The sequence below is a fragment of the Rattus rattus genome, chromosome 1, assembly GCF_011064425.1.
Source record: "Rattus rattus isolate New Zealand chromosome 1, Rrattus_CSIRO_v1, whole genome shotgun sequence".
Taxonomy (NCBI): domain Eukaryota; kingdom Metazoa; phylum Chordata; class Mammalia; order Rodentia; family Muridae; genus Rattus; species Rattus rattus.
In genome coordinates this window covers 222,663,638-222,685,653 of record NC_046154.1, presented here as the reverse complement: position 1 = coordinate 222,685,653, position 22,016 = coordinate 222,663,638, and the positions used below count along the sequence as shown (strand labels likewise).

Here is a 22,016-nt window from a genome sequence, read left to right as displayed (position 1 = left end):
CTTAGCTTTTACCACTATTTGAAAGTAACTAAACTTTAAGGTATTATAAATGATATAAACTTAAATGCAGAGTGTAATAAGAAAACAAAAATCACTAATCTTTTAGCTGGCAAATGCTTTAAAATTATATAAATACTATCGATATAAATGTTAAAAGTTCTGGGAGAAATAGGTTTTGAGTAACAAGATAAGAATAAGCAATTATCGGGGTTGGGGATTTAGCTCAGTGGTAGAGTGCTTGCCTAGCAAGCGCAAGGCCCTGGGTTCGGTCCACAGCTCTGAAAAAATAAAAAAGAAAAAAAAAAAAGAAAAGAAAAGAAAAAAAAAGAATGAGCAATTATCGTTTCTAAGAAGAGGAGCCAGAACTATGCATTAAACTATTTTAATGTTTTAAAATCTAGAAATAAGTTGTATGGAAACATGAAGAAAATTTATATACAGTGTCATACACTGAAAGGAGCTATATTTGGGCAACACATACATATTGTTAACTAGTAAGAAATAAAATTGACTCAGTATATGATCTAGTCTTTTGAGGTATTAAAATGACACAAAGTACATTGGAAAAATTTAGCAACCATTTCAGACACACACTAGGTTGAGGGTAGGCCATATTATTACCCTGGATATTATAAGTTGGTTAGATTGCATCTGAGCAGCAATGAAGTATCAATGGAAACTTTGGAAACGGATTCATAGAAAATCCGATACTGATAACAGATTCAGAGACAGAAGCTATAAGAGTAGTGGTAATGTTTCAAACAATGAAAAATAAAAAATAAATAAATAAGACTAGCTCTGTGTTAATAACTTTGAATTAATCAGTTATTGTGGAATTAGCCAACTCCAGACTGTGACCCAGACAATTCTCACAAAGGTTAAGAGGAATTAAATAGCAATTTGAAAAAAAACACTTAAATAAAAATTGCCATGTGCAATGAACCCATAAGCACATAATAGATTTGGCAAGTACTAATTTGTTATGATATTTATGGAAGCATTTTTTTGAATGATCAGAGGAACTATACCATTATGTATATCTATTTGAGGAAATGATGTATTTACAGTAGACCCAACTGTGAGAGAACACAGGCAAAGCTGTGTTATTTTTAAAATAAGGATGGATTTGGACCATAAAAATTAAGCCAAATTTTTATGCAACTGTCAGCTTTGATTTTACATTAGAATCACCTCCATAGTTCTTTCTATGTGTCAATATATGCTGACAAAAGGTGTTGCCTAGGTACCTAGCTACTTTCTGGGTTTTTTTGTTTTTGTTTTTTTAAGATTTATTCATTTATTATATATAAGTGCACTGTAGCTGTCTTCAGATACACCAGAAGAGGGCATCGGATCTCTTTACAGATGGTTGTGAGCCACCATGTGGTTGCTGGGAATTGAACTCAGGACCTCTGGAAGAGTAGTTGGGTGCTCTTAACCACTGAGCCATATCTCCAGCTGCTTACTTTCTAATACTATGTCCAGGTAGAGCGAGAACTGGGCATCATTACTTTCTACAAAAGAATCTACAGATGATTCTGCTCTGCAGTGCAGTACAAGGACTACCATAAGCTACATTCGTTTTCCTCTGTACCCTGCTCTTTTCTTTAAAGGAACACAAGAGCTTATAAGGATATAAACAAAAGAAGAAACCCACAGACTCACTCTAAGATTGATGTATTACAATGTCAGTCAGATATTCTAGAACTGATGATCATGAATTTAAGGCATTATACAATATCAATGAGGCCAACCATAGTTGTATAATTAGATACGGTTTCAATATGAACAGTGAAAAAACCATGCATCCATATATATATATACATATACAAGCATACATAAATAAACTTATCATAAAATACATTTTAATTACCCAATGTGATCACACTTGCTTCACTGAAAAAAAAATTAACAATTCATCATTAACTGAATTATCCTTAAAACTGTGATTATATACAAAGTAGTTTAATCTAAAAGTTATAGAAATTGTAAGAATATAGCCAATTTTGTTTTCCAGCATCATCAAGATATAATGAAACACTGTAATTTACATTTTTTATTTTGCTATTGGCAAACCAAAATGCTTCCGTATACAAGAGTGTTAAAAGAACTCTCTTTTTCATATTGCATTTTATTAAAATTTAAAAACAACTTGGGCTCAGGCAACATAGTAACAACAACCACTCTGGATGATAATTAATGAAAAAAACATAACAAAACACTGATTCCTTTGGGCCATTTAAAATGTAAATGTAATTAAAACTAAAGTATCCAGTGTTGGTATGTTATATTCAGAATAGTATATATCATTAATGCAGTTTTCAGATTTTCTTTTCTGATGTGTTCTTAAACAAAAACATTATTTTCACTGTATTGTTTTCTGAAAAGGTATTTAATTTGCTAGAATAATATATAACAGCATATTTCTGTATATTTTTATCATTGACTTTCTAAGCAAACATATTGCCTATTTGTTCAATCATTTTGTTGTTTTTTTTCTCCTGCTACAGTAAATGAAGGAGGTATTAAAACAGCTTCCAACTTATGTCCAGATCCTGGAGAACCAGAAAATGGGAAGAGAATTGGATCAGATTTTAGGTAATATTTTAAATTAATTTTATTACATATCTTTCCATTTCTTTCAGTTTAAAGATCAAGCATAACTGATAATATAGGAATGTGGATTTAGTGAACTTAAACTATGCAAGCCAGATTCTATAGGTATGATACTATTAATAATTTGTCAGTGTCTTGTCCCTGAACCTAATCCAATTGTTTTATGTTTTTCTCCATGTAATTTGATGTTGGCTATGGGCTTATTGTATATTGCTTTTTTGTGTGTTTAGGTATGTGCTTTGCTTCCTGATCTTTCCAAAATTTTTGTAACGGAAGAGTGTTGGATTTTGCCATAGGCTTTTTCAGTACCTAATAACTTAATCATGTGGTGTTTCTTTGTTGTTTTTGTGCTGTTGTTTGTTTTGCTTTGTGTCATTTTGTTCATTTATATAACAGATTACCTTGATGGATTTTGGTATGTTGAATGACCCCTGTACCTCTGCAATGAAGCCTACTTGTTCATGGTGGATGATGTTTTTGATGTGTTCTTGTATTTTGTTTGCAAATATTATATTGAATATTTCTGCATCAATGTTCAGAGGGAAAATTGGTCTGAAATACTCTTTCTTTGCTGAGTCTTTGTGTGGTTTGTGTATCAGGGTGACTGTGGTCTCATAAAATGAATTTGGAAGTGTTTCTATTTTGTGGAATAATTTGAAGATATTGTTTTTTTTCTCTTTTTAAATGCTTTCATTAAAATCATCTGGCTCTGGACATTTTTGTTTGGGGTATGATTAGTGATTGCTTCTATTTTCTTATGAGTTAGAGGTCTATTTAGATTGTTTGCTTATTTTTATTTAACTTTTGTAGTGTTATCTATCAAGGAAATCACACATTTAAGTTTTTCCAGTTTTGTGGAGTAAAGTTTTTTGTAGTAAGTCCTAACATTCTTAAATTCCCTCAGTGTCTATTGTTACATCCCCCTTTTCAGATTTTTAAGTTAGGTTGGATAAGAATTTGTATATCTTGTAGACTTATTCAAAGAACCCTTGGTTTGTTCTTTGGATGACATGAACTTCTGGTTCATTGATTGCTCGTATTGCTCTCTTTGTTTCTAATTGAGCAATTTAAGCCCTGAGTTCAATTATTTCCTGCCACCTACTCTTCTTCGGGCATGGTTTCTTATTTCTGTGTTAGAAATTTTAGGTGTGCTATTAAGCTGTTAGTATAAGACTTCTTCAATTGTGTTATGAAAGTACTTAGTGCTATGAACCTTCCTTTTGCACTGCATTTGTTGTGTTGCATAAGTTAGGAATGTTGTGCATTCGTTTTCACTGAATTCTAGAAAGTCTTTAAATTCTTTATTTCTTCCCTAACCGTGTGGTCTCTAAGAGTATTGTTCAGTTTCCATTATTTGTAGGGTTACTGTTTCTTCTGATGTTGAAGTTCAGCTTTAATACTGGGGGATTGATAAAATGTAAAAGTTTACTTCATTCTTGTATCTGCAGAGACTTGCTCTGTGACCAAGTATATATGGTCAGTTTTGGAGAATGTTCTATGAGGTACTGACAATAAGATATATTCTTTGTCCTTGGATGAAATGATTTACAGATATTGTTTAGGTTCATTTGAATCATAACATTGGTTAGTTTCACTATTTCTCTGCACTGATGACTTGACCTTTGTTGAGAGTTGGCTGTGGTAGTCTCTCATTATTAATGTGTAGTATTTAAACTTTATTAATGTCTCTTTTTTATTTTATTAATGTCTCTTTTAAATAAATGTGGGTGCCTCACAAACAACTAAGAACTGGAAAAACTTCTAAAAAAAAAAAGCTCAATCTTCTTACTATAGTAGAAGGTTACCACTAATAAAATAAATCACTCACTACAAACACATGTCTAAGTCTGTTTGTAATATTAAGGTAGTTGTAGTAAACACTCAAGTGCAGCACAGACATATAATAAGAAACTATCTTAAAAAATTACAGGGAGGGGGGAGGGAGTGGGTAGATGGCTGGAGGAGTACCCTCAAAGAAACAAGGGGAGGGGGAAAGGATTGGGGGTTGCTGGAGGGAAAACCAGGAAAGGGGAAACATTTGAAATGAAAATAAAATATACACTAAAAGAAACAAACTAAAAAATAAAAAGATAATAAATAGAGTAACCATATGGTCTTTAAAAACTTTTAAAAAATATCACGTAAATATTTCATTTTTAATAGGCAATCTTACATTCATCTGTTTCACTGTTGAGAAAAAATGTATTAATTTGTCCATTATACATAGCCCCTTTATTTCTTATAAACCATCGCAAATATTTACCAATATAGCTCCATGTTACACCGGGAAATCTGAAGCTCCATTGGTGTTGATAAAGTCTATAGACATTAAATTTTAACTCAAGATGTTATGATTTAAAGGGATCATTGTTTTAAAATTGCTTACTTGGTTTGTAAAGCAATTAAATTCCTCAAAAACTCACTTTCAACATATATTATACAATCACCCTGATTTGTTTTCTTCTTTTTTTTTTCAAATCTACATTATGGTCTTTCTTCTTGTTGAACTTCATATGGTCTGTGACTCGTTTCTTAGGTAGCCTGAGCTTTTGGGCTAATATATAGTTATCAGTGAGTGCATACCATACGTGTTCTTTTGTGACTGAATTATCTCATTCAGGATGATATTTTCTAGTCCCATCCATTTGCCTATGAATTCATGATGTTTTTTTTAATAGCTGAGTAGTACTCCATTGTGTAAATGAACCACATTTTCTGTATCCATTCCTCTGTTGAAGGATATTTGGGCTCATTCCAACTTCTGGTTATTATAAATAAGGCTGCTATTAACATAGTGGAGCATATATATATATATATATATATATATATATATATATATATATATATATGACTTGAACAATGCTCTATTCAATGATAACTTGATCAAGAAAGAAATTAAAGACTTTTTAGAATTTAATGAAAATAAAGTCACAACATACTCAAACTTACTGGATATAATGAAAGCAGTGTTAAGAGGAAAACTCATAGCTCTAAGTCTTTCCAAAAAAAAAAAAATGGAGAGAGCATACATTAGCAGCTTGACAGTTCACCTAAAAGCTCTAGAATAAAAATGAGCAAATGCACCCAAGAGGAGTAAAAGGCAGGAAATAATCAAACTCAAGGCTGAAATCAACCAAGTAGAAACAAAAGGACTATACAAAGAATCAACAAAGCCAGGAGCTGCTCCTTTGAGAAAATCAACGAGATAGATAAATCCTTAGCCAGATTAACCAGGGGGCACAGAGGGTGTATCCAAATTAACCAAACCAAAAATGAAAAGGGAGACATAACAACAGAATTTGAGGAAATTAAAAAAAAATCATCAGATCCTTATATTCAACAAAACTGGAAAATCTGGGTGATATGGACAATTTTCTAGACAGATACCTGATGTCAAAGTTAAATCAGGAACAGTTAAACCCATCTAAACAATGCCATAACTCCTAAAGAAATAGAAGCAGTTATTAAAAGTCTCCCAATTAAAAAGAGCCCGGATGGATTTAGTGCGGAGTTCTATCAGACCTTCCAAAAGACTTCATACTCATACTGTCCAAACTATTCCACAAAATAGAAACAGAAGGAGCACTGCCCAATTCCTTCTTTGAAGCCACAATTACTCTCCTGTATTTCTTTAATGGAGTTATTTATGTCCTTCGTGAAGTCCTCTATCATCATCATGAGATGTGATTTCTAAATCTGCATCTTGCTTCTCCTGTGCATTGGAATATACAGGACCTTTGGTTAACTGGGTTCCAATGATGCCAAGTAGCCTTGGTTTCTGTTGTTTAGCTTCTTGTGCTTGCCTCTCTGCCTCTGGTTATCTCTGGTGTTAGTTGGTTTTTCTGTCTCTGACTGGAACCTGTCCCTCCTGTGAACCTGTGATCTGGTGATCTCAGGAGTGGCAATGTTCCTAGGAGACCAGCTCTCTCTGGGCAGGATTTGGGACTAGCCAAATCCTGTGTACATGGTTAACTCCAGTGTGCAAATGGAGACTGGAAAGATCCTGTCCCTGGTTGCTCTGTAGTTCCTGAGCCCTGAGGTCTTCAGGCAGGTCCCCCTTTGGCTAGTTAGTTATTCGAGCAAAAGTGTTCTCACCTGTGTGTCTAGCACTTCTGGGAGACCAGCTCTCTCTGTGTGTGATTTGGATATGGAGAGCTGTGTCACAGGGTTAATTCTGGCATACAGACGAAGATTGGAAAGTCTTAGATGTCTCAGATAAAAAATATGAAGATTATGATAAATATAATCGAAATTTAAATTTATGAGCCAGTCTACAATAATAAAGAATATTATAAGTGTTAATCAGATGGCATTATGGGTAAAATGCTTACATGCAAGCATTAGTACCTGACTTCACATCCAATCCTCTATATGAAAAGAGAAATATACAGAATCTTTGTGACCTTAGGACTAGGAATCAGAAAGGGGAGAATATTAACACTTGATGGTCATTTAGCACGCAAAAATAGCACACTGTGGTTCAGCGAGAGAGCCTGGGTCAAAAAGTGAGGAAGAGAGGCACTTCAGGGCAGGCCTATGATCAGGGGAAGTTGCCAACACAAAATGGTTCAATGCTATCTTTATAATATTTCTTTAATATTTCTTGTCTTACTTGTCTTTGATTATTTTTATTTCTGTTCTTTTTTGTATAGTAAATGTGTATTTTGGTTTTGTTTTTGTTTTTTAGACAGGGGAGAAAGACAGAGACAGAGACAGACACAGAGAACTAAACTGAGTTAGTAAAGAGATATGGAGATCGGAGACTAATTCCTGGAGAGATATAATATAATCAAAACATGCTTCATGAATTTTTAAATAAAAAATAAGAATAAAGGAACACATATGATATTAACCTCTGATCTTCATACAGCAAACTGCACCTGCACACATGTATACACACACACACACACACACACACAGTAGCTCAATGTAAGTGGATAAGATATAGATTATATATAGAAAGGAACCATTAAACAATAACAAACACCCACATTATTCAATGACTACTAAAATACCAGCAGCTTTTTCCTTGTGATTTTGAACACCCATTTTAATTGGACAAATGTAAGATTGAAATATGAAAGGAGTCCTTTAAATCAGTATGAAAGGACTTGACTGCAATCATGACAGAAGTCTGTCTCTTGTTTGACAACATGAGTGTTGTTGACAAAATGTTTTCTTTGGAACAGCAGTTTGAAAATAATTTCAAACAAGTTCAAGAGTGAGTAGATGATTCAGATAGTTAACATATTTGGGACATCAAGTAGCTCACAGCAATAGAATAGTGGGCCAATTACACTGTCACTGAAAATCAAGATATATTGATTTTTAAAGATGCTATATTATAAAGAATTGTTCCAAAGAACGTATTAGTGTTATGAAGGTTTATGTGCTCATATGTGTCTCTCATATATCAAAGGTATATGAACTTAGAACAAATATTATTTCAAGCACAGAGAGAGAGAGAGAGAAATTATAGTGGTTAATTTGTTTACTTGGTGTCATATAGAATCGACTTGGCAGAGACTCTTAATAAGGCAGTGTGCATACCACATTGGTCTGTGGATAGTGGTCTCAATGGCTTTACTTGACAAGGAAAAGCCCATTCAGGATGTGATCAATAACCCTGCTAGGTTTCAGGCCTTAGACTGTACAAGAATGGGGTACGCTTACTGTGTATACATTCCTGTCTCTGTTGGTTTTTTGTTGTTGTTGTTGTTGTTGTTATTGTTGTTTTGTTTTTCACTACGGATGTGAATTAGCTGTCTGAAGTCTTTATACTCTTGACTTCCCTTTTGCGATTGTCTGTAACTTTTAATTTTTAACTGTTCTTTTTCTCTTAGGAGTTTTGTGTCCATGAGGTTTTTATTAAGGTGAAATAATTGAAACTTAGGCAAGAAATATTTAGAGGTATCAAAAATGAAGATCAATAGGCATTTAAAGACAGATAAGCTCATATTTAATATTATATTTAATAATTCTTGATTAAGAAAGTCCAGGAAAAATATGTACATATAAAGACAGATATGGATAGGGTGAGACTTAAGGCAAAAAGGAAAATGGTACTGTATTTGCTATCAAGAGGGAAGAGCAAATTTGATATTGAAAATGCTAACCTGCAGAATAATTTTTAGTGACCTTTGGAGATTGATGATAATGACTCTTCTTGTTAGATGGTTTCTGTCTAGCATTACTGACCGACCCTAGCACAAGTGTAAAATAGGTTGGCCACGTGTGTCAAAGTTCACTGTTTGGCAAATCGCTAGTAATTGTTTCATGCATATAGATTAGAATAATTGACCTGAAGCACACAAATACTTAAGTAACTGCCCAAACCAAGAGATCTTTAAGAGGGAATTCATTTCATTATCTTTCAAGTTCAGGTTTAGCAAGAGCATTGGGCCCCCTTAGAAAGTAACAGACAGAATTTGTAGAATCATCTGAGAGGTGCAAAGACTTTATATGTATTTCAAAACTATGAGAAGAGAATCGACTCAAAATAGTAAGCAAAAAACTAATGAAGATATAAAATATTAATAAGAGATAAAATTAGGGTATACCTTCGGCTAACTCTTTTGACTTTTGTTAATTATCGTCTTCCCCCAAATATTAGATATTCCTAGAATTTTGTCAAAAGAGAATTGCATGGTAGCTTTCCCATGAATCACCATCTGTGTCTAAAACTGACAGATTGGCTGCAAGTTGACCTAGCAATGTGCCTCATGAATACTAAAATTATGTGGTAAGCATTCCTAGTGTTTTTGACCCATATGATATTTATATTCTTTGATTAAAATATGCAGATTATAAAAGCATAATCTATAAAACAACAAAAGTAAGATTATATTGAATTTCATAAACAAAAGAACATTTTTCCTGCAAAAGACATTGCTAAATGGAAGAAAATAGAAGCGAAGACTGGGAGAAAATATTTATAGACCTGTTTTAGGATTTGTGTTTAAAATGCATACATACAAAAATAAAACCAAATTCTTCAAAGAGTAGTGAGCCCTGCATTTGGTTTCATAGTTAAACAGCAGAGAGATGAACTGAAGTATTGTTTCAATAACAAGTATTAAAGGCTTTGGCTACAACATTGATCCCAACTGTTAAAATTCTTCCAGAGTAGCAGTAAATTTCACAAAAGAGGAAGTCTGGAAGAGAAAAACTTCACATAGTAAGGAACATTGTATTTTTCAAGGACAGAAAGAGCCTTCCTTTCAGGATCCCTAGATGCCATCATAGCCAATCTTCCCATGTTTTCAGAAACTTGAAGCATTACATTCTAGGTGTATGTTCTCCCAGTCTCTCCAGTGCTTGCTTTAAATTCCTACCCCACAACATAAGTCAAAATAGGCATTCTTCCAAAAACTCGCCAGCAGCAGCAGCAGCAGCAGCAGCAGCAACAACAACAACAACAACAACAACAACAACAATAACAATACCAACAACAGCAAAAGGCCAGTAGAAGTTTGGGCAGCCTCTTTTTTACACAAATGTTAATTTGAGTATATATCATGTCTAAAGAGATTTCTAAAATCTTGTCAGGTTTATCACTAGTCTGTAATTTGTCCCTTGGGAATTATGGCAGTTTGCCTCATCAACATGTGAGCTCTTTTATTCAATTTTATTTTTTCCTCATCTGAGGAGCTCTGCAGCTCCAGTGCCTTCGTGTGTGTTGTGTTAGATACTTATTCACTTGTGCTGTCAACCTTTCTTCAGAGAGTTTGTTGTTTTCTAAACTGGTCATTTTTCAGGTTGTTCAAACCTTAAGTAGTGTGTGTGTGTGTGTGTGTGTGTGTGTGTGTGTGTGTGTGTATGCATGTATGCATGTATGTATGTATATATATGTGTATGTATGTTATATAATCTCTTTTATCTGTGAAAATTTTTGAGTGTATTATACAGAGAATAAATTAAGATTATGTAAGTGGAAGTATTCAATTAACTGAATTAATTAAAACAGCAAATACATGTCATCAGTGTCTTTCCATTTATTCATTTGATTCTATGATTGGGTGACCCAGAACTAGTTATCAAACATGATATGAAGGTAGAAGTTTTAAAAACTGTCAAACCTATCACAAATAATCAATATATTGGTATATATAGGAAAATCTCTGAAAGCTAGGGTATTTTACTGGCTCCAGTGTTCTTTCGTGCTCTAATCCCTAAGGTGAGAACCTTGGACCTTGGGAGCTAGGTTTTTAAGTCCTTGGAGCTTTTTTCTAAATTGAAATGTCCGTGGAACCTCACACAATTTGAGAGGAGAGAGAGAGAGAGAGAGAGAGAGAGAGAGAGAGAGAGAGAGACTGCCAAGTAAATATAAAAGCTGGCAGCATCGTGTATGCTGAAGTATAAATTAAAATTTTAAATGTCTCTTAAAATTATAACCAAATGTCTGTGAAATCCCAGTTTGTGGGTTCCTTACTTTTCACAGATTCTTACAAGAAAGATTTTATATGACACCTTCTTGTCAAAAGCATACAAAATTAAGGAACAGGGGAGATTTAAAAGATGCAAAAGTGATTTTGCCAGAGGATCGTTTGCTTCCATCTAAGAGCGTTGTCTGTTTCAGGTTGACATTTTTATTGGATAATCCGGACACTGATAGACTCTTCAGAGAGTAGCCATTGATCTTTGGGTCATATTAGCACATGGACGTTAGGAAAACTTTAATCATGCAAAGGCATCATACTTTTGAATATGAATATGCCTTCCTATTCAAAATGAGCTTTCTGAACATGCTCGTCTGTTCATTAATATTATTTTAGTAATTTGAAAGAAATCCTCTACAGTAGAAATTTCCAAAAGCATTCTTCCTTTGCCAAGTGCTCAAGTGCTCATAAAGTTTCCTGAAGAACGGATGACACCTTTAGTGTTACTGTTTTTACCACACTGCATCATTCTTTATCACCAATTCTATTCCTTAACCTTCTCCATTTCTGGTTGGTACCTGCCATTCAACAACCATCTCAATCCTTTTTGCACCTGTAGGACTTTGCATATGTACCTGAGTCTTGTCATACTGTCATGTTTCCATTTTCTTGAACTAGTTTCTTCAAGGTTTTCTTACATGGATGGTATGGAATAATATCTGAGTTCCATTTTTCCAGTCTCTGCAGCCAGGGGCATCCCCTTACAGTTTTAGGGAATCTCATTACTGCCAATACAGAACTCACAGTCAAGATATTGACAAGAATTTCAGAAGCAGACAGTTTATGAACAACAGTTGGGTTGATATGGGATCTTAAATTAGGCTTACACAATGGGGTTGGGAAACAGAGAGTCTCTGAGAAGAAAGACGTAGCTTGGAGTGTGGGTATGGGCATCTCCAAAAGAGACCCATGTCAGAGCTGGTTGTTTTGACAGTGGTCTTATATAGGATTTTTGTGGGGATTGATGTTACTGTCTTCAAAGTTTCTACTAATTGAATAAGATCACCGGGTGTGACTTGAGAGCATGTAACAGAATTAAAATTTGCAAAGTAAAAGCCTAGACCAGAGAATTTGGTGGCGGTATATCTTTACTGCAAACAATTTTAGTTGAGGTTTTCAAATAATGTGTGGGGGGAAGGTATAAATCTCTACCACAGATCATGTATATTCATGTTATGACTGGCTCATTTCTATTTTAACATAAAATATCTATATATAAAGTCAGATAAAGCTTTACCAGGAGCTTTCCCTTCAAATATTAACTGTGCTGCATTCCTTGCTGTTCCACTGTCCTGAGGGTTCACTCAGACTGGAGGAGAAGCAGCTTCTCTACATTTCCATGTCCCCTAATGTTTCTATCTTTATCCTGATTCATTTGAAATTATATCTTCAGATATAATTTCATAGTCTCGACTCATCTCTTTCTCTCCAGGGCTTACCTTTTGTAAATCTTCTAACATTTGAATATTTAGTTTCACCTTAAAAATAAAATCTAAGCTAGTTTTTTTAATAAACCATGTATGCATTACTAAAGATAAAAGCACGTGGTATTTGGAGTCAGGTGAGTGTAACATCATTTCCTGTATGTTTTGTGTCACATGAAGAACTGTAGTAATAATATATTTTTTAAAAACATCCCAATGCAGAGTTTCTTCCCACCTTAAACTATTTATGTTCCCAGATAAAACACACAGCTTTTATATTTCAAAATATGCCTTAGGCAACACAATATCTGCGCAGTTGCCTACCTGCTAACCTGATAGAATCCACCTTTCCGCTGATAACTCCGAGTTAATGCTTACTAATTTCTGTTTTGTCTGGGCTGCTCTTAACTTCAATTGGCCAGCCCTTTTGGCCATGAGTTTATGGCTCCACACTGCACCTCTCCTTCTCCCCCTTGGAAGTTCTTTCTCTTCCATGGTGGCTCCTCTCTCCTCTTGGTCTCTTCTCTTCAAGCCCTGGAAAACTCAATCCAACCTGACTTTTCTACCCAGCTACTGGATGCTGGCATTTTAATTTACCAGTCAGAATTAACGGAGGACTGGGTTCCTCAGTGTCTTATGTGTGGACTCTCCTGTCTTTGGGGCAAACTGTTTTTTGGGAAACAAATTTAACATTAGAATACAAGAAGCATTAAGTCAATCCACTACAAAGAGCTTTTTTCTTTTACATAATTATTGATTTATTTTATGTTTATGTGTACACTGTAGCTTTCTTCACATACTCTAGAAGAGGCATCAGATCCCATCACAGATGGCTGTGAGCCACGATTTGGTTACTGGGAACTCATGACCTCTGGAAAAGCAGTCGGTGCTGTTCTCTCTCTCTCTAGTCCCAAAGAACTTTTCTTATCCAGATGTTTCCTTTTTTTTTTTTTTTTTTTTTTTTTCAGTGAAACTTCAGTGAATAATCTGGCTATAGTGAAGGGGTTTGTCAATTTTTTCTTCTTTTTTTTCAATTTTTTTTTTTCTTTTTGAAAAATTTGTTATATATTAATTTACATTTCAAATGTCATTCCCGCTCCCAGTTTCCCCTACGCAAACATCCTATCCCCTCCTACCTATCCCCTCCTATCTCCCCCTGCCTCTATGAGGGTGCTCACCCATTGGCCCAACCACTCCTGCCTCTAGCATTCCCCCACCCTGGAACTAAGGGGCTCCCCTCTCATTGATGCCAGATAAGGCAATCATCTGTTATATGTAGCAGCTGAAGCCATGTGTCTCCCAATGTGTACTCTTTGGTTGGTGGTTTAGTTCCTGGGAGCTCTGGCGGGTCTGGTTTGTTCATATTGTTGTTTTTCCTATGGGGTTGCAAACCCCCTCACTGAGTTCCATGTTTGGCTGTGTGTATCCGCTTCTGCATTGGTCAGGTTCTGACAGAGTCTCTCAGGGGACAGCTATACCAGGGTCCTTTCAGCAAGCCCTTCTTTGCTTCAGCAATATGTCTAGGATTTGGTGTCTGAAGAGGGGATGAATCCCTAGGTGGGGCAGTCTCTTGATGGCCTTTCCTGCTCCACTCTTGTCTCTACATTTCTTTTTGACAGGAGAAATTCTGGATTAATATTTTCTTAATCACTGCAAGTGAAAATATCTTCATTCTGGTCTCAGCATATGGGTCTTTTCTTGTCTCATTGTATCTCATATTGTCCTATTAGGCTGCCACTTCTTGTAAAAGAAGGGAGATTAGATCTAAGGGAGTGAGGTGCTGAAAGGATTAGCTGGGAAGTGTAGAGGGAGGAGAAACTATGGTCAGGGTGTATTGTATGAGAGAACAACTTATTTTAAATAAAAAAGGAAAAAAAGAAGAAAGAAAGAAAGAAAGAAAGAAAGAAAGAAAGGAAGGAAGGAAGGAAGAAAGAAGAAAGGAAGAAAGAAAGGAAAGAAAGAAAGAAAGAAGAAAGGAAGAAAGAAAGAAAGAAAGAAAGAAAGAAAGAAAGAAAGAAAGGAAGAAAGAAAGAAAGAAAGAAAGAAAGAAAGAAAGAAAGACAGACAGACAGGAATGGAAGGAGGGAGGACATTATCTTCATTCTTTCCCAGCAACTCAACACTCTTGGTTCCTTTACTCACTTTCATTCCTTAGTAAACCTTAATTCTCATTGACTTGTTAAAAAGACTTTTCTCTTCCACAATAGCCACTTTGCAGTTCCACACAGTGTTAGGAAAAGGTGGCCAGGATGTCTATAATCACCCCTTTGTTTCTAACCAAAGCTGGATATCTCTCATGTGACACCAGAGTAAAGACCGATACAATATTTGTCATGTACAGATCATGCCTCATTTTTTTAGCTTAAGAATGACTTCACTCCACAGTTTGGCTCTGTTGGTGGGCGAACTTGCTTGCAGGATTTCCCACTTAGTAATTACAAAGCCAAGCTTTGAACCCAGAGTTTATGGCTTGCAGTTGTTGCTCTTTCCCTTTCTCATGCATTTGCATTTTAGCATTTTAGTTCTTCTGTAATGCAGTCTAAACCTAGCCTTCTGGCATTATCTTTTCTAGCACCATATTGTGATACAGAATGCTAAACCTGTTTCTTACATAAAACTATATACGTGTGTGTGTGTGTGTGTGTGTGTGTGTGTATCAGTTCAGTTTTGTAGCGTGTATCTAAAAACAATAAATGTTAAAGCTTTTACTCTTCCTTAAATTTAGTAGTAGTATCATAGGACAAATTCAGATTGCCTTCATTCTTATAGAATAGTACTCAATAACACACTATTTTTTTTCAAATACATTAGTCTGCCATGCTTTAAAAAACACTTGTTCTTTGAATGTATTTTCTTCATTTCTACCAATTTGCATTGACAATCACTTGTGTCATTTGACACTCATAATAGTTCATAATTTTCTCCTATTTCCACAATACATTCATTTTATATAATAAAAGAATATTTATACAGTCACGTTCTTTCTTTGTTACAAAATCCAATCCATTTATTTGTAAATGTTTAGAAGACATTTGATATGTGAAGTGGACCAAACCCCATCACCAATTTCTCCTGTATTATATTTTAAAACTGATATAATTAATTTGTACTACTATTTTTCATATGGAAATGTTATTCTGACCTCTTTTAAAAATTCTTAAATACCTATAACTAGGGTTTGAAAAGAAAGATAATTGAAAGAAAAGCTTTCCTATTATTCCTTAGGACCCAAAAATTTTTGTGCAATATTGAATGTTATTCAGTAAAATTTGGCTCCAGTAGAAATATAAATTTTACATTATATAAATATAATTTTACATTATATAAATATAAAGATTAAATAGTATAAGTGGGTATTTCAAAAGTCACTATGTAAGCTGATAGGACATTTCAGAATGTATGACTAAAGGATACACACAAATTACATAGGGAGGAACATGACATAACTACTCCATGCATGCATTCTACTCCAACGTAGCAGTCTAGTAAGCCCGACAGTTTATCTGTGCTCTCTGAAATGGTTTGCACAGGATTTTCTTTCCTACAGGGAAAATAGAAACTTATTGCTAAAGCATAGTGAACCATAAACCAGAAAATAAGTAAAATTCTAATCAAAACAACAAAAATATCATGGTGCTACCTTTTGGAAGTATACTTTTAAATATATGTTTGTAAATATATTATCTTTTGTAATGCAATACACACAAAGACTTTTTATATTTTATAAAAACATAAAAAAGGGAAGTGACTGAATTTCGACAAATACCTTCCTTGGAGTGTTGAAAATTATTATTTTCCTTTTGGGGGTGTGAGGCATAATAAGCAAAAGAAGAAAAGAAAGAAAAGAAACTATATGGTAAAACAAATTGTTATGAGACAAAATAATAATAAACACCTCTAAAAATATCACTGATTATGTTTTGTGTTTGCCATCTACGGCTGGGTATGGGGCCTGATATTAAATGTGCTCTGAATACCCAATGATACCCATTTGGTAACAACTAGTACTTCCTTTGGGAGTACTTGTCAGTTGGAGACAGCTTCTGAGTTAAGGATGTGGTCTTGTGCCCATGTCTCTTCTCAATGATGGAAACCCTTCTGGGTTTGACTAGTGCAGGCTCTGTGACTGCTATGGTAATCTGTGAATTTGCATATGTGTTAGCCCTGTTAGATCAAGAAATCCTTGTTTCCTCACTGGCTTTGACACTCTTTCTGCCTCATCTTCTGTGAGATTTCCTGAAACCAGAGGGGACGAAATTGAAGGAGGCTTCCCATTTAGAACTTAGTGTTCCAAACTCTGTCACTCTCTGCACATTTTCTGATTGTGGGCCTCTGTATTTGCTGCCACCCACCACAAGACTAATCCTCTCTGAGGATGGCTAAAGAAGACACTGATTGTGAGTATTGCAGAATGTCATTATTAGACTTTTTTTGGTGCAATACCTTAACATAGTAGTGATATTTAGTTTTCTTCTAGGTCCGTGGTCTATCTACTCTTTGGTCCTTGGCTACCAGAACAGTGTCATTTATGGGTTCTATCTCATTGAGTGGGGTTTAAATGCAATAAGATAGTGGTTGATCACTCCCACAACATTCTTATCAGAATTCTTCATTTTAATGCAAACTTTCTTCACAAAAACATCATCTCTTCCTTAAAGCACCATAGTTACACACACACACACACACACACACACACACACACACACACACACACACACCACACACACATCCGAGATACCTGTAATGAAATGAGATCACATGAGCTCTCTCTAAAGACTGCAAAGATGGACTTCCATCTTGTTCTTAGGATAATTCAACACTGAAAAACTGATCCTAATAGAATTCCCTCTCATTACTTAAACTATTTTCAACACCAGCTCTTATCTACCTCTGATCCTATTTTTTCCCTTCACTTAAAAAGCTTTAGCTCATGTTACTTAGTCCCTTCCTGGGAGATCCATGTACCAATTCATTTCTGTTACATACTTACCTAATCGGATGTGTCTGTCCCAGAGAACTGCTCTCTGTCCATTCAGGCCACTTAACTGACCATCAGTCACTAAATACATGTTTTTGTGTGTGCTGTCTCTACATCTCTATCTAATTCTTCATCACGACAGCTCTCAGAACCATTCCTGCACCTTCCCTGCTTTGTTCTCACTCATAGGGAAGTTGGGGACGATACCGTGGGTTCTCCAAGCTTCAGACGGAGATGCCCTTGATTGGACACTAGCAGAAAAGTAAAGATGTGAAGCATTATAAACCAGCAGTCACAGGAGGTCTCTCCTCTCTGTCCACCCCTCCATGATTCCCGCATTTCCTCCTTCCTTCCCTCCCTCGTCCTTCTCTCCCACTCTCCCTCTCTATATCACCGTTTCCCTTTCTCCCTTCTTCCTTCCTATTGTCTCTACCCCTCCTTCTTGCCACCATTAGGGAATGCTAGCTGTTTATCATGGCAAAATGTCTCGTTTACATTTTTATCCAAGTGATATCTAGTCCATGGTATCTATTTTACACTAGTATCTGGATTAGCTTGCTGTTGCTTCAAATGTATTAAACCTCTTTTCTGCCTCACTATCCCTATGCCTTGTACTATGATTGTTCCTGGGGAAGGAGTGATATACCTTTCATTTTCTCTTGTAACACTTACTGACAGTGTGTAGTGTGTGACTCCTCACAGAAAGGTTAGCTCGAAGGAACAGGTGCGTTCCGTCTTGTTTACCATTTTATGCTCATAACATGTGACTTTTAGAAGAAAATAAATTTGGCCCAGATATAAAAGCTGCTTGAGAATATCTTAAATATCTAATATTAACTAAATTAAACTTTTATGTATATTTATTTTATGATTATAAAATTTTCATAAGCATTAAAATTTCAAGTAATTTTCTTTTTAGAATGAAGTTCGGTTTTAAAGGGTGAAAAAGAGGATAGACAATTAAGCTAGGCTGTTTGACTGAATTCAGTGAACATTTATTTAATGTTTATAATGTTCTAGGACATTGTCAATTTTGACAGTGTAAAGATGGTGGAATTTTTGATTGGATTATACAATTAAAAATAAAAATATCAAGAGGCACTGATAAATATGATACTAAATATGAACCTAAACACAGGGGAAGAGATGGTCAACATTTGGAACTATTAGGCAGATGATACTGGCTGGCAACTATTGTACGTCACACATATTATGAAAATATATCTACCATAACTAAGATGGTTGGAAACTTTACACCCTGAATTCTTTAGAAAAACTGTATTTTTTCTTTATTTTTCATTATTTGGGCAATTCAGCTTCAATTTTCAAAATCAAATCTTTCAACCATAACTTATCTAGGTCTTTGTCCATGTTCTTTCATGGAAATCTCATATTTGAAATTTTATAGAGCAACTAATTTATTCAATATTTCCATATACATATGATTTTATGAAAATGGCACACTATGTATTCTTTTTCAATATTTCATGCTCTTTGCATGGGACCTGACAAATGTAAAATGTTTTAAACCTGTCCAGTGTGCTCTCTAGTTTATTGAGTTTGTATAGTACTTAGAAAGGATAAACAGCTCCAGTCAATGCATTGCTTTTTAAATTCACCTTCTGAGCTACAAGTGTTTGCAAATGAATTGGTAAATAAGCAAGCATTTGGATGTATGGCTTGATGTGGACATGGAAAATTTTGGAAGAGAGTTTGGGTGGATTGTGTGCATAAACTGAGAAAAGAGAGAAGAAAAAAGAGTTTGAATTCACAAGAAAACAAATGGCTATGGATTTTTATCCCAAAGATCTTAACCTCTATCCTGAAAGATAAAATGTCACTGGGAGGCTATAATGGCCATAAGGGTTCTTTATTTATATTTTAATTTTTTTAATTCTTTAATCTTTATACAGTCCAGACTTTTCCCCATCCTATACCACCTCCCACACCCTCCTTATCCCCCACCCCCACAGCATCAGACTTCTCCATTCCCTGGGGCCTCAAGTCTCTTGAGGGCTGGGTGCATCTTCTCTCACTGAGTCAAGACTGAGCAGTCCTCTGCTGTATGTGTGTCGGGAGCTTCATATCCGCTGGTGTATGCTGCCTGGTTGGTGGTTCAGTGTCTGAGACATCTCAGGGATCCATGGTAGTTGATCCTGCTGGTCTTCCTTTAGGGTCATCCTCCTCCTCAGCTTCTTACAGCTTTCCCTAATTCTACCGAAGGGTCACCACCTTCTGTCTGTTGGTTGGGTATAAATATCTTTATCTTACAATTTCCTCTGCTTGTTGGGCTGTTTGAAGGGCTGCCACGCTAGGCTCCTCTCTGTAAGCATATCATAGCATCAGTAATAGTGTCAGGCCTTGGAGCCTCCCCTTGAGCTGGATCCCAGTTGGGGCCTGTCACTAGACTTCCTTTCCTTCAGTCTCTTCTCTGTTTTTGTTCCTGCAATTCAAAAACAATTCTGGGTCAGAGATTTTATCTGTGGAATGGCAGCCCCATCCCTCCACATGATGACTTGTCTTTCTACTGGAGGTATATTCTACAAGCTCCCTTTCTCTATTGTGAGACATTTTAACCAGGCCACTCCCTTTGAACCCTGAGAGTCTCTCACCTCCCAGGTCTCTGGTACATTCTAGAGGGTCCCTCCACCTCCTAACTCCAAGAGGTTGCCTGTTTCGTTTCTTTCTTCTGGCCCTCAGGGCTTCTGTTCTGCCCTCCCCCCAATACCTGATCATGTTTCCCTCTTCCCTGTTCCCTTTCCCATCCAGGGTCCTCCCTCCCTCCCTCCCTATCAGTTATAAAACCTATTCCTTACATTACATACAGGTTCTCTTGCTAGAACAACCTGATTCATATTCACAGCTAATAATGTATTATATTTTCAAACTCATAATTTGTTTGAATTACCTAAATTTTCCACATGAAATTTCAGTGCCTTTACTTTGAAACTAACCTTCAGACAGAAATAACATGGTCAAGGTAAGACTGTCTGAGACACGTGGGTAATTATGATGCTTATGATTCTAAGAATATACTTTATGCAACCCTATACAAAACAAATATATTACAAATTATCTGAAAATTGTCTCATAGTATAGAATACACAGTATTAATATAACAGTTCCTCAGTTAATAGGATTAATTTTGCCATGTCGGTAAATTCAATAAAAGAACTCATACTTCCATTGATATACTAATTATATGGTAGTCGTATCTAAAAAAATTTAATAACTTATAAAACCTTTTCACTTTTATTTACTGTTTAAATATTTTATAGGCTTCTTCTTAACTGTCTAAGATAGATTTGATACCCTTGGCCTTTTTCCATGACCTACAGTGAAACAATGATTTCTGTCACACAGACTGCTAAATTCCAGCATCAACTAGAAATGTTATTGAAATAATAAAATTGTCATGATACTCTTGACCACGTCAAGCTAGTGGCTCTGTATAGTATATGATGATGCCTTTGTTTCTATCAAAAAATGTAAAGAATGTAGTATTACCTTTAATGTGGACCTTAATAGCAATTTCAAACTTTATAAAAAATGAGCCATAATCTATAGGAAAAAAATCTGCCAGTTCGATTTATTGGGTAAGACAGCTGTCGTGAATAAGATGAGTTTTGGATGCTAATATAACTATGAATTGTTACAAATATAATAATGCATATTTGACAATTTCATTTACGTTTTCAAATGCAAGAAAATAATGAATCATTTATTCACTTATTTATACTTGAACAGAAGTCATTGCTTTATAGTTTTATCTATTAATTAGAGAAAATCTGATTTTTTTAATGTGAATGGTAATGCTGGCTGACCAGTTAATTGGTGAAATGGTAGAAGGAGGGGGAAACTTGATACACGCAAAGATACATTGTATATCAGAAAGAATATGTATGATTTTGTTGTCTTTTAGGTTCAATAGCCCATACCTAACAACCTTTATCATTGTATAGCATGTGTTGTGTAACTGTGATAAAATACATGACAAATATTTACTTAAGGAAGGTTTTGTTTTGTTTTGTTTTTGCTATGCTTTGCTTTTTTTTTTTTTTTTTTTTTTTTTTTTTTGTTCTTTTGCTTTTGGATTGGGCTTTTTTGGTTTATTTTGGCATACAATTCCAGAGACAATATGTCAACATGGCAGATATGATCAACAAAACCAGAAAGTGGCCAATTGTATCACACCCACTGTAGAGAAGCAAAGAAATAAATGATTGCGATAAGATCATTTTTTTTTCTTTTTTATTAAATCTATCAACCTACCTATGGAATGACACCACTTATACTTATGGTGGATCTTCCTAACACCATTAACCTAATCAGAATACGACCTTACAGACCTACTCAAAATGGGTTTGTTAGGGTTTTATGGTTGTGAAGAGGCACCGTAACCATGACAACTCTTATAAAAGAAAAGAGTTGAGGCTGGTTTACAGTTTCAGAAGTTTAGTCCATAATTGTCTTGGTGGGAAGTATGGTGGTATGTAGGCAGGCATGGTGTTAGAAAAGTAACAAGAGTTCTATATCTGGATCTGCAGGCAGAGGAAAGAG

General features: G+C 35.2%; 1 protein-coding gene across 2 annotated transcripts in view; it reads left to right on the top strand.

The window, feature by feature from the left end:
* Positions 1-22,016, top strand: part of Csmd3 (CUB and Sushi multiple domains 3) — a 1,591,133-nt gene that overhangs the window by 843,027 nt on the left and 726,090 nt on the right. For both annotated transcript variants that reach the window (XM_032915225.1, XM_032915219.1), the window contains one exon: positions 2,511-2,598. In XM_032915225.1, coding sequence (XP_032771116.1) covers positions 2,511-2,598 — 88 coding nt within the window. The remainder of the gene's footprint in view (positions 1-2,510; positions 2,599-22,016) is intronic.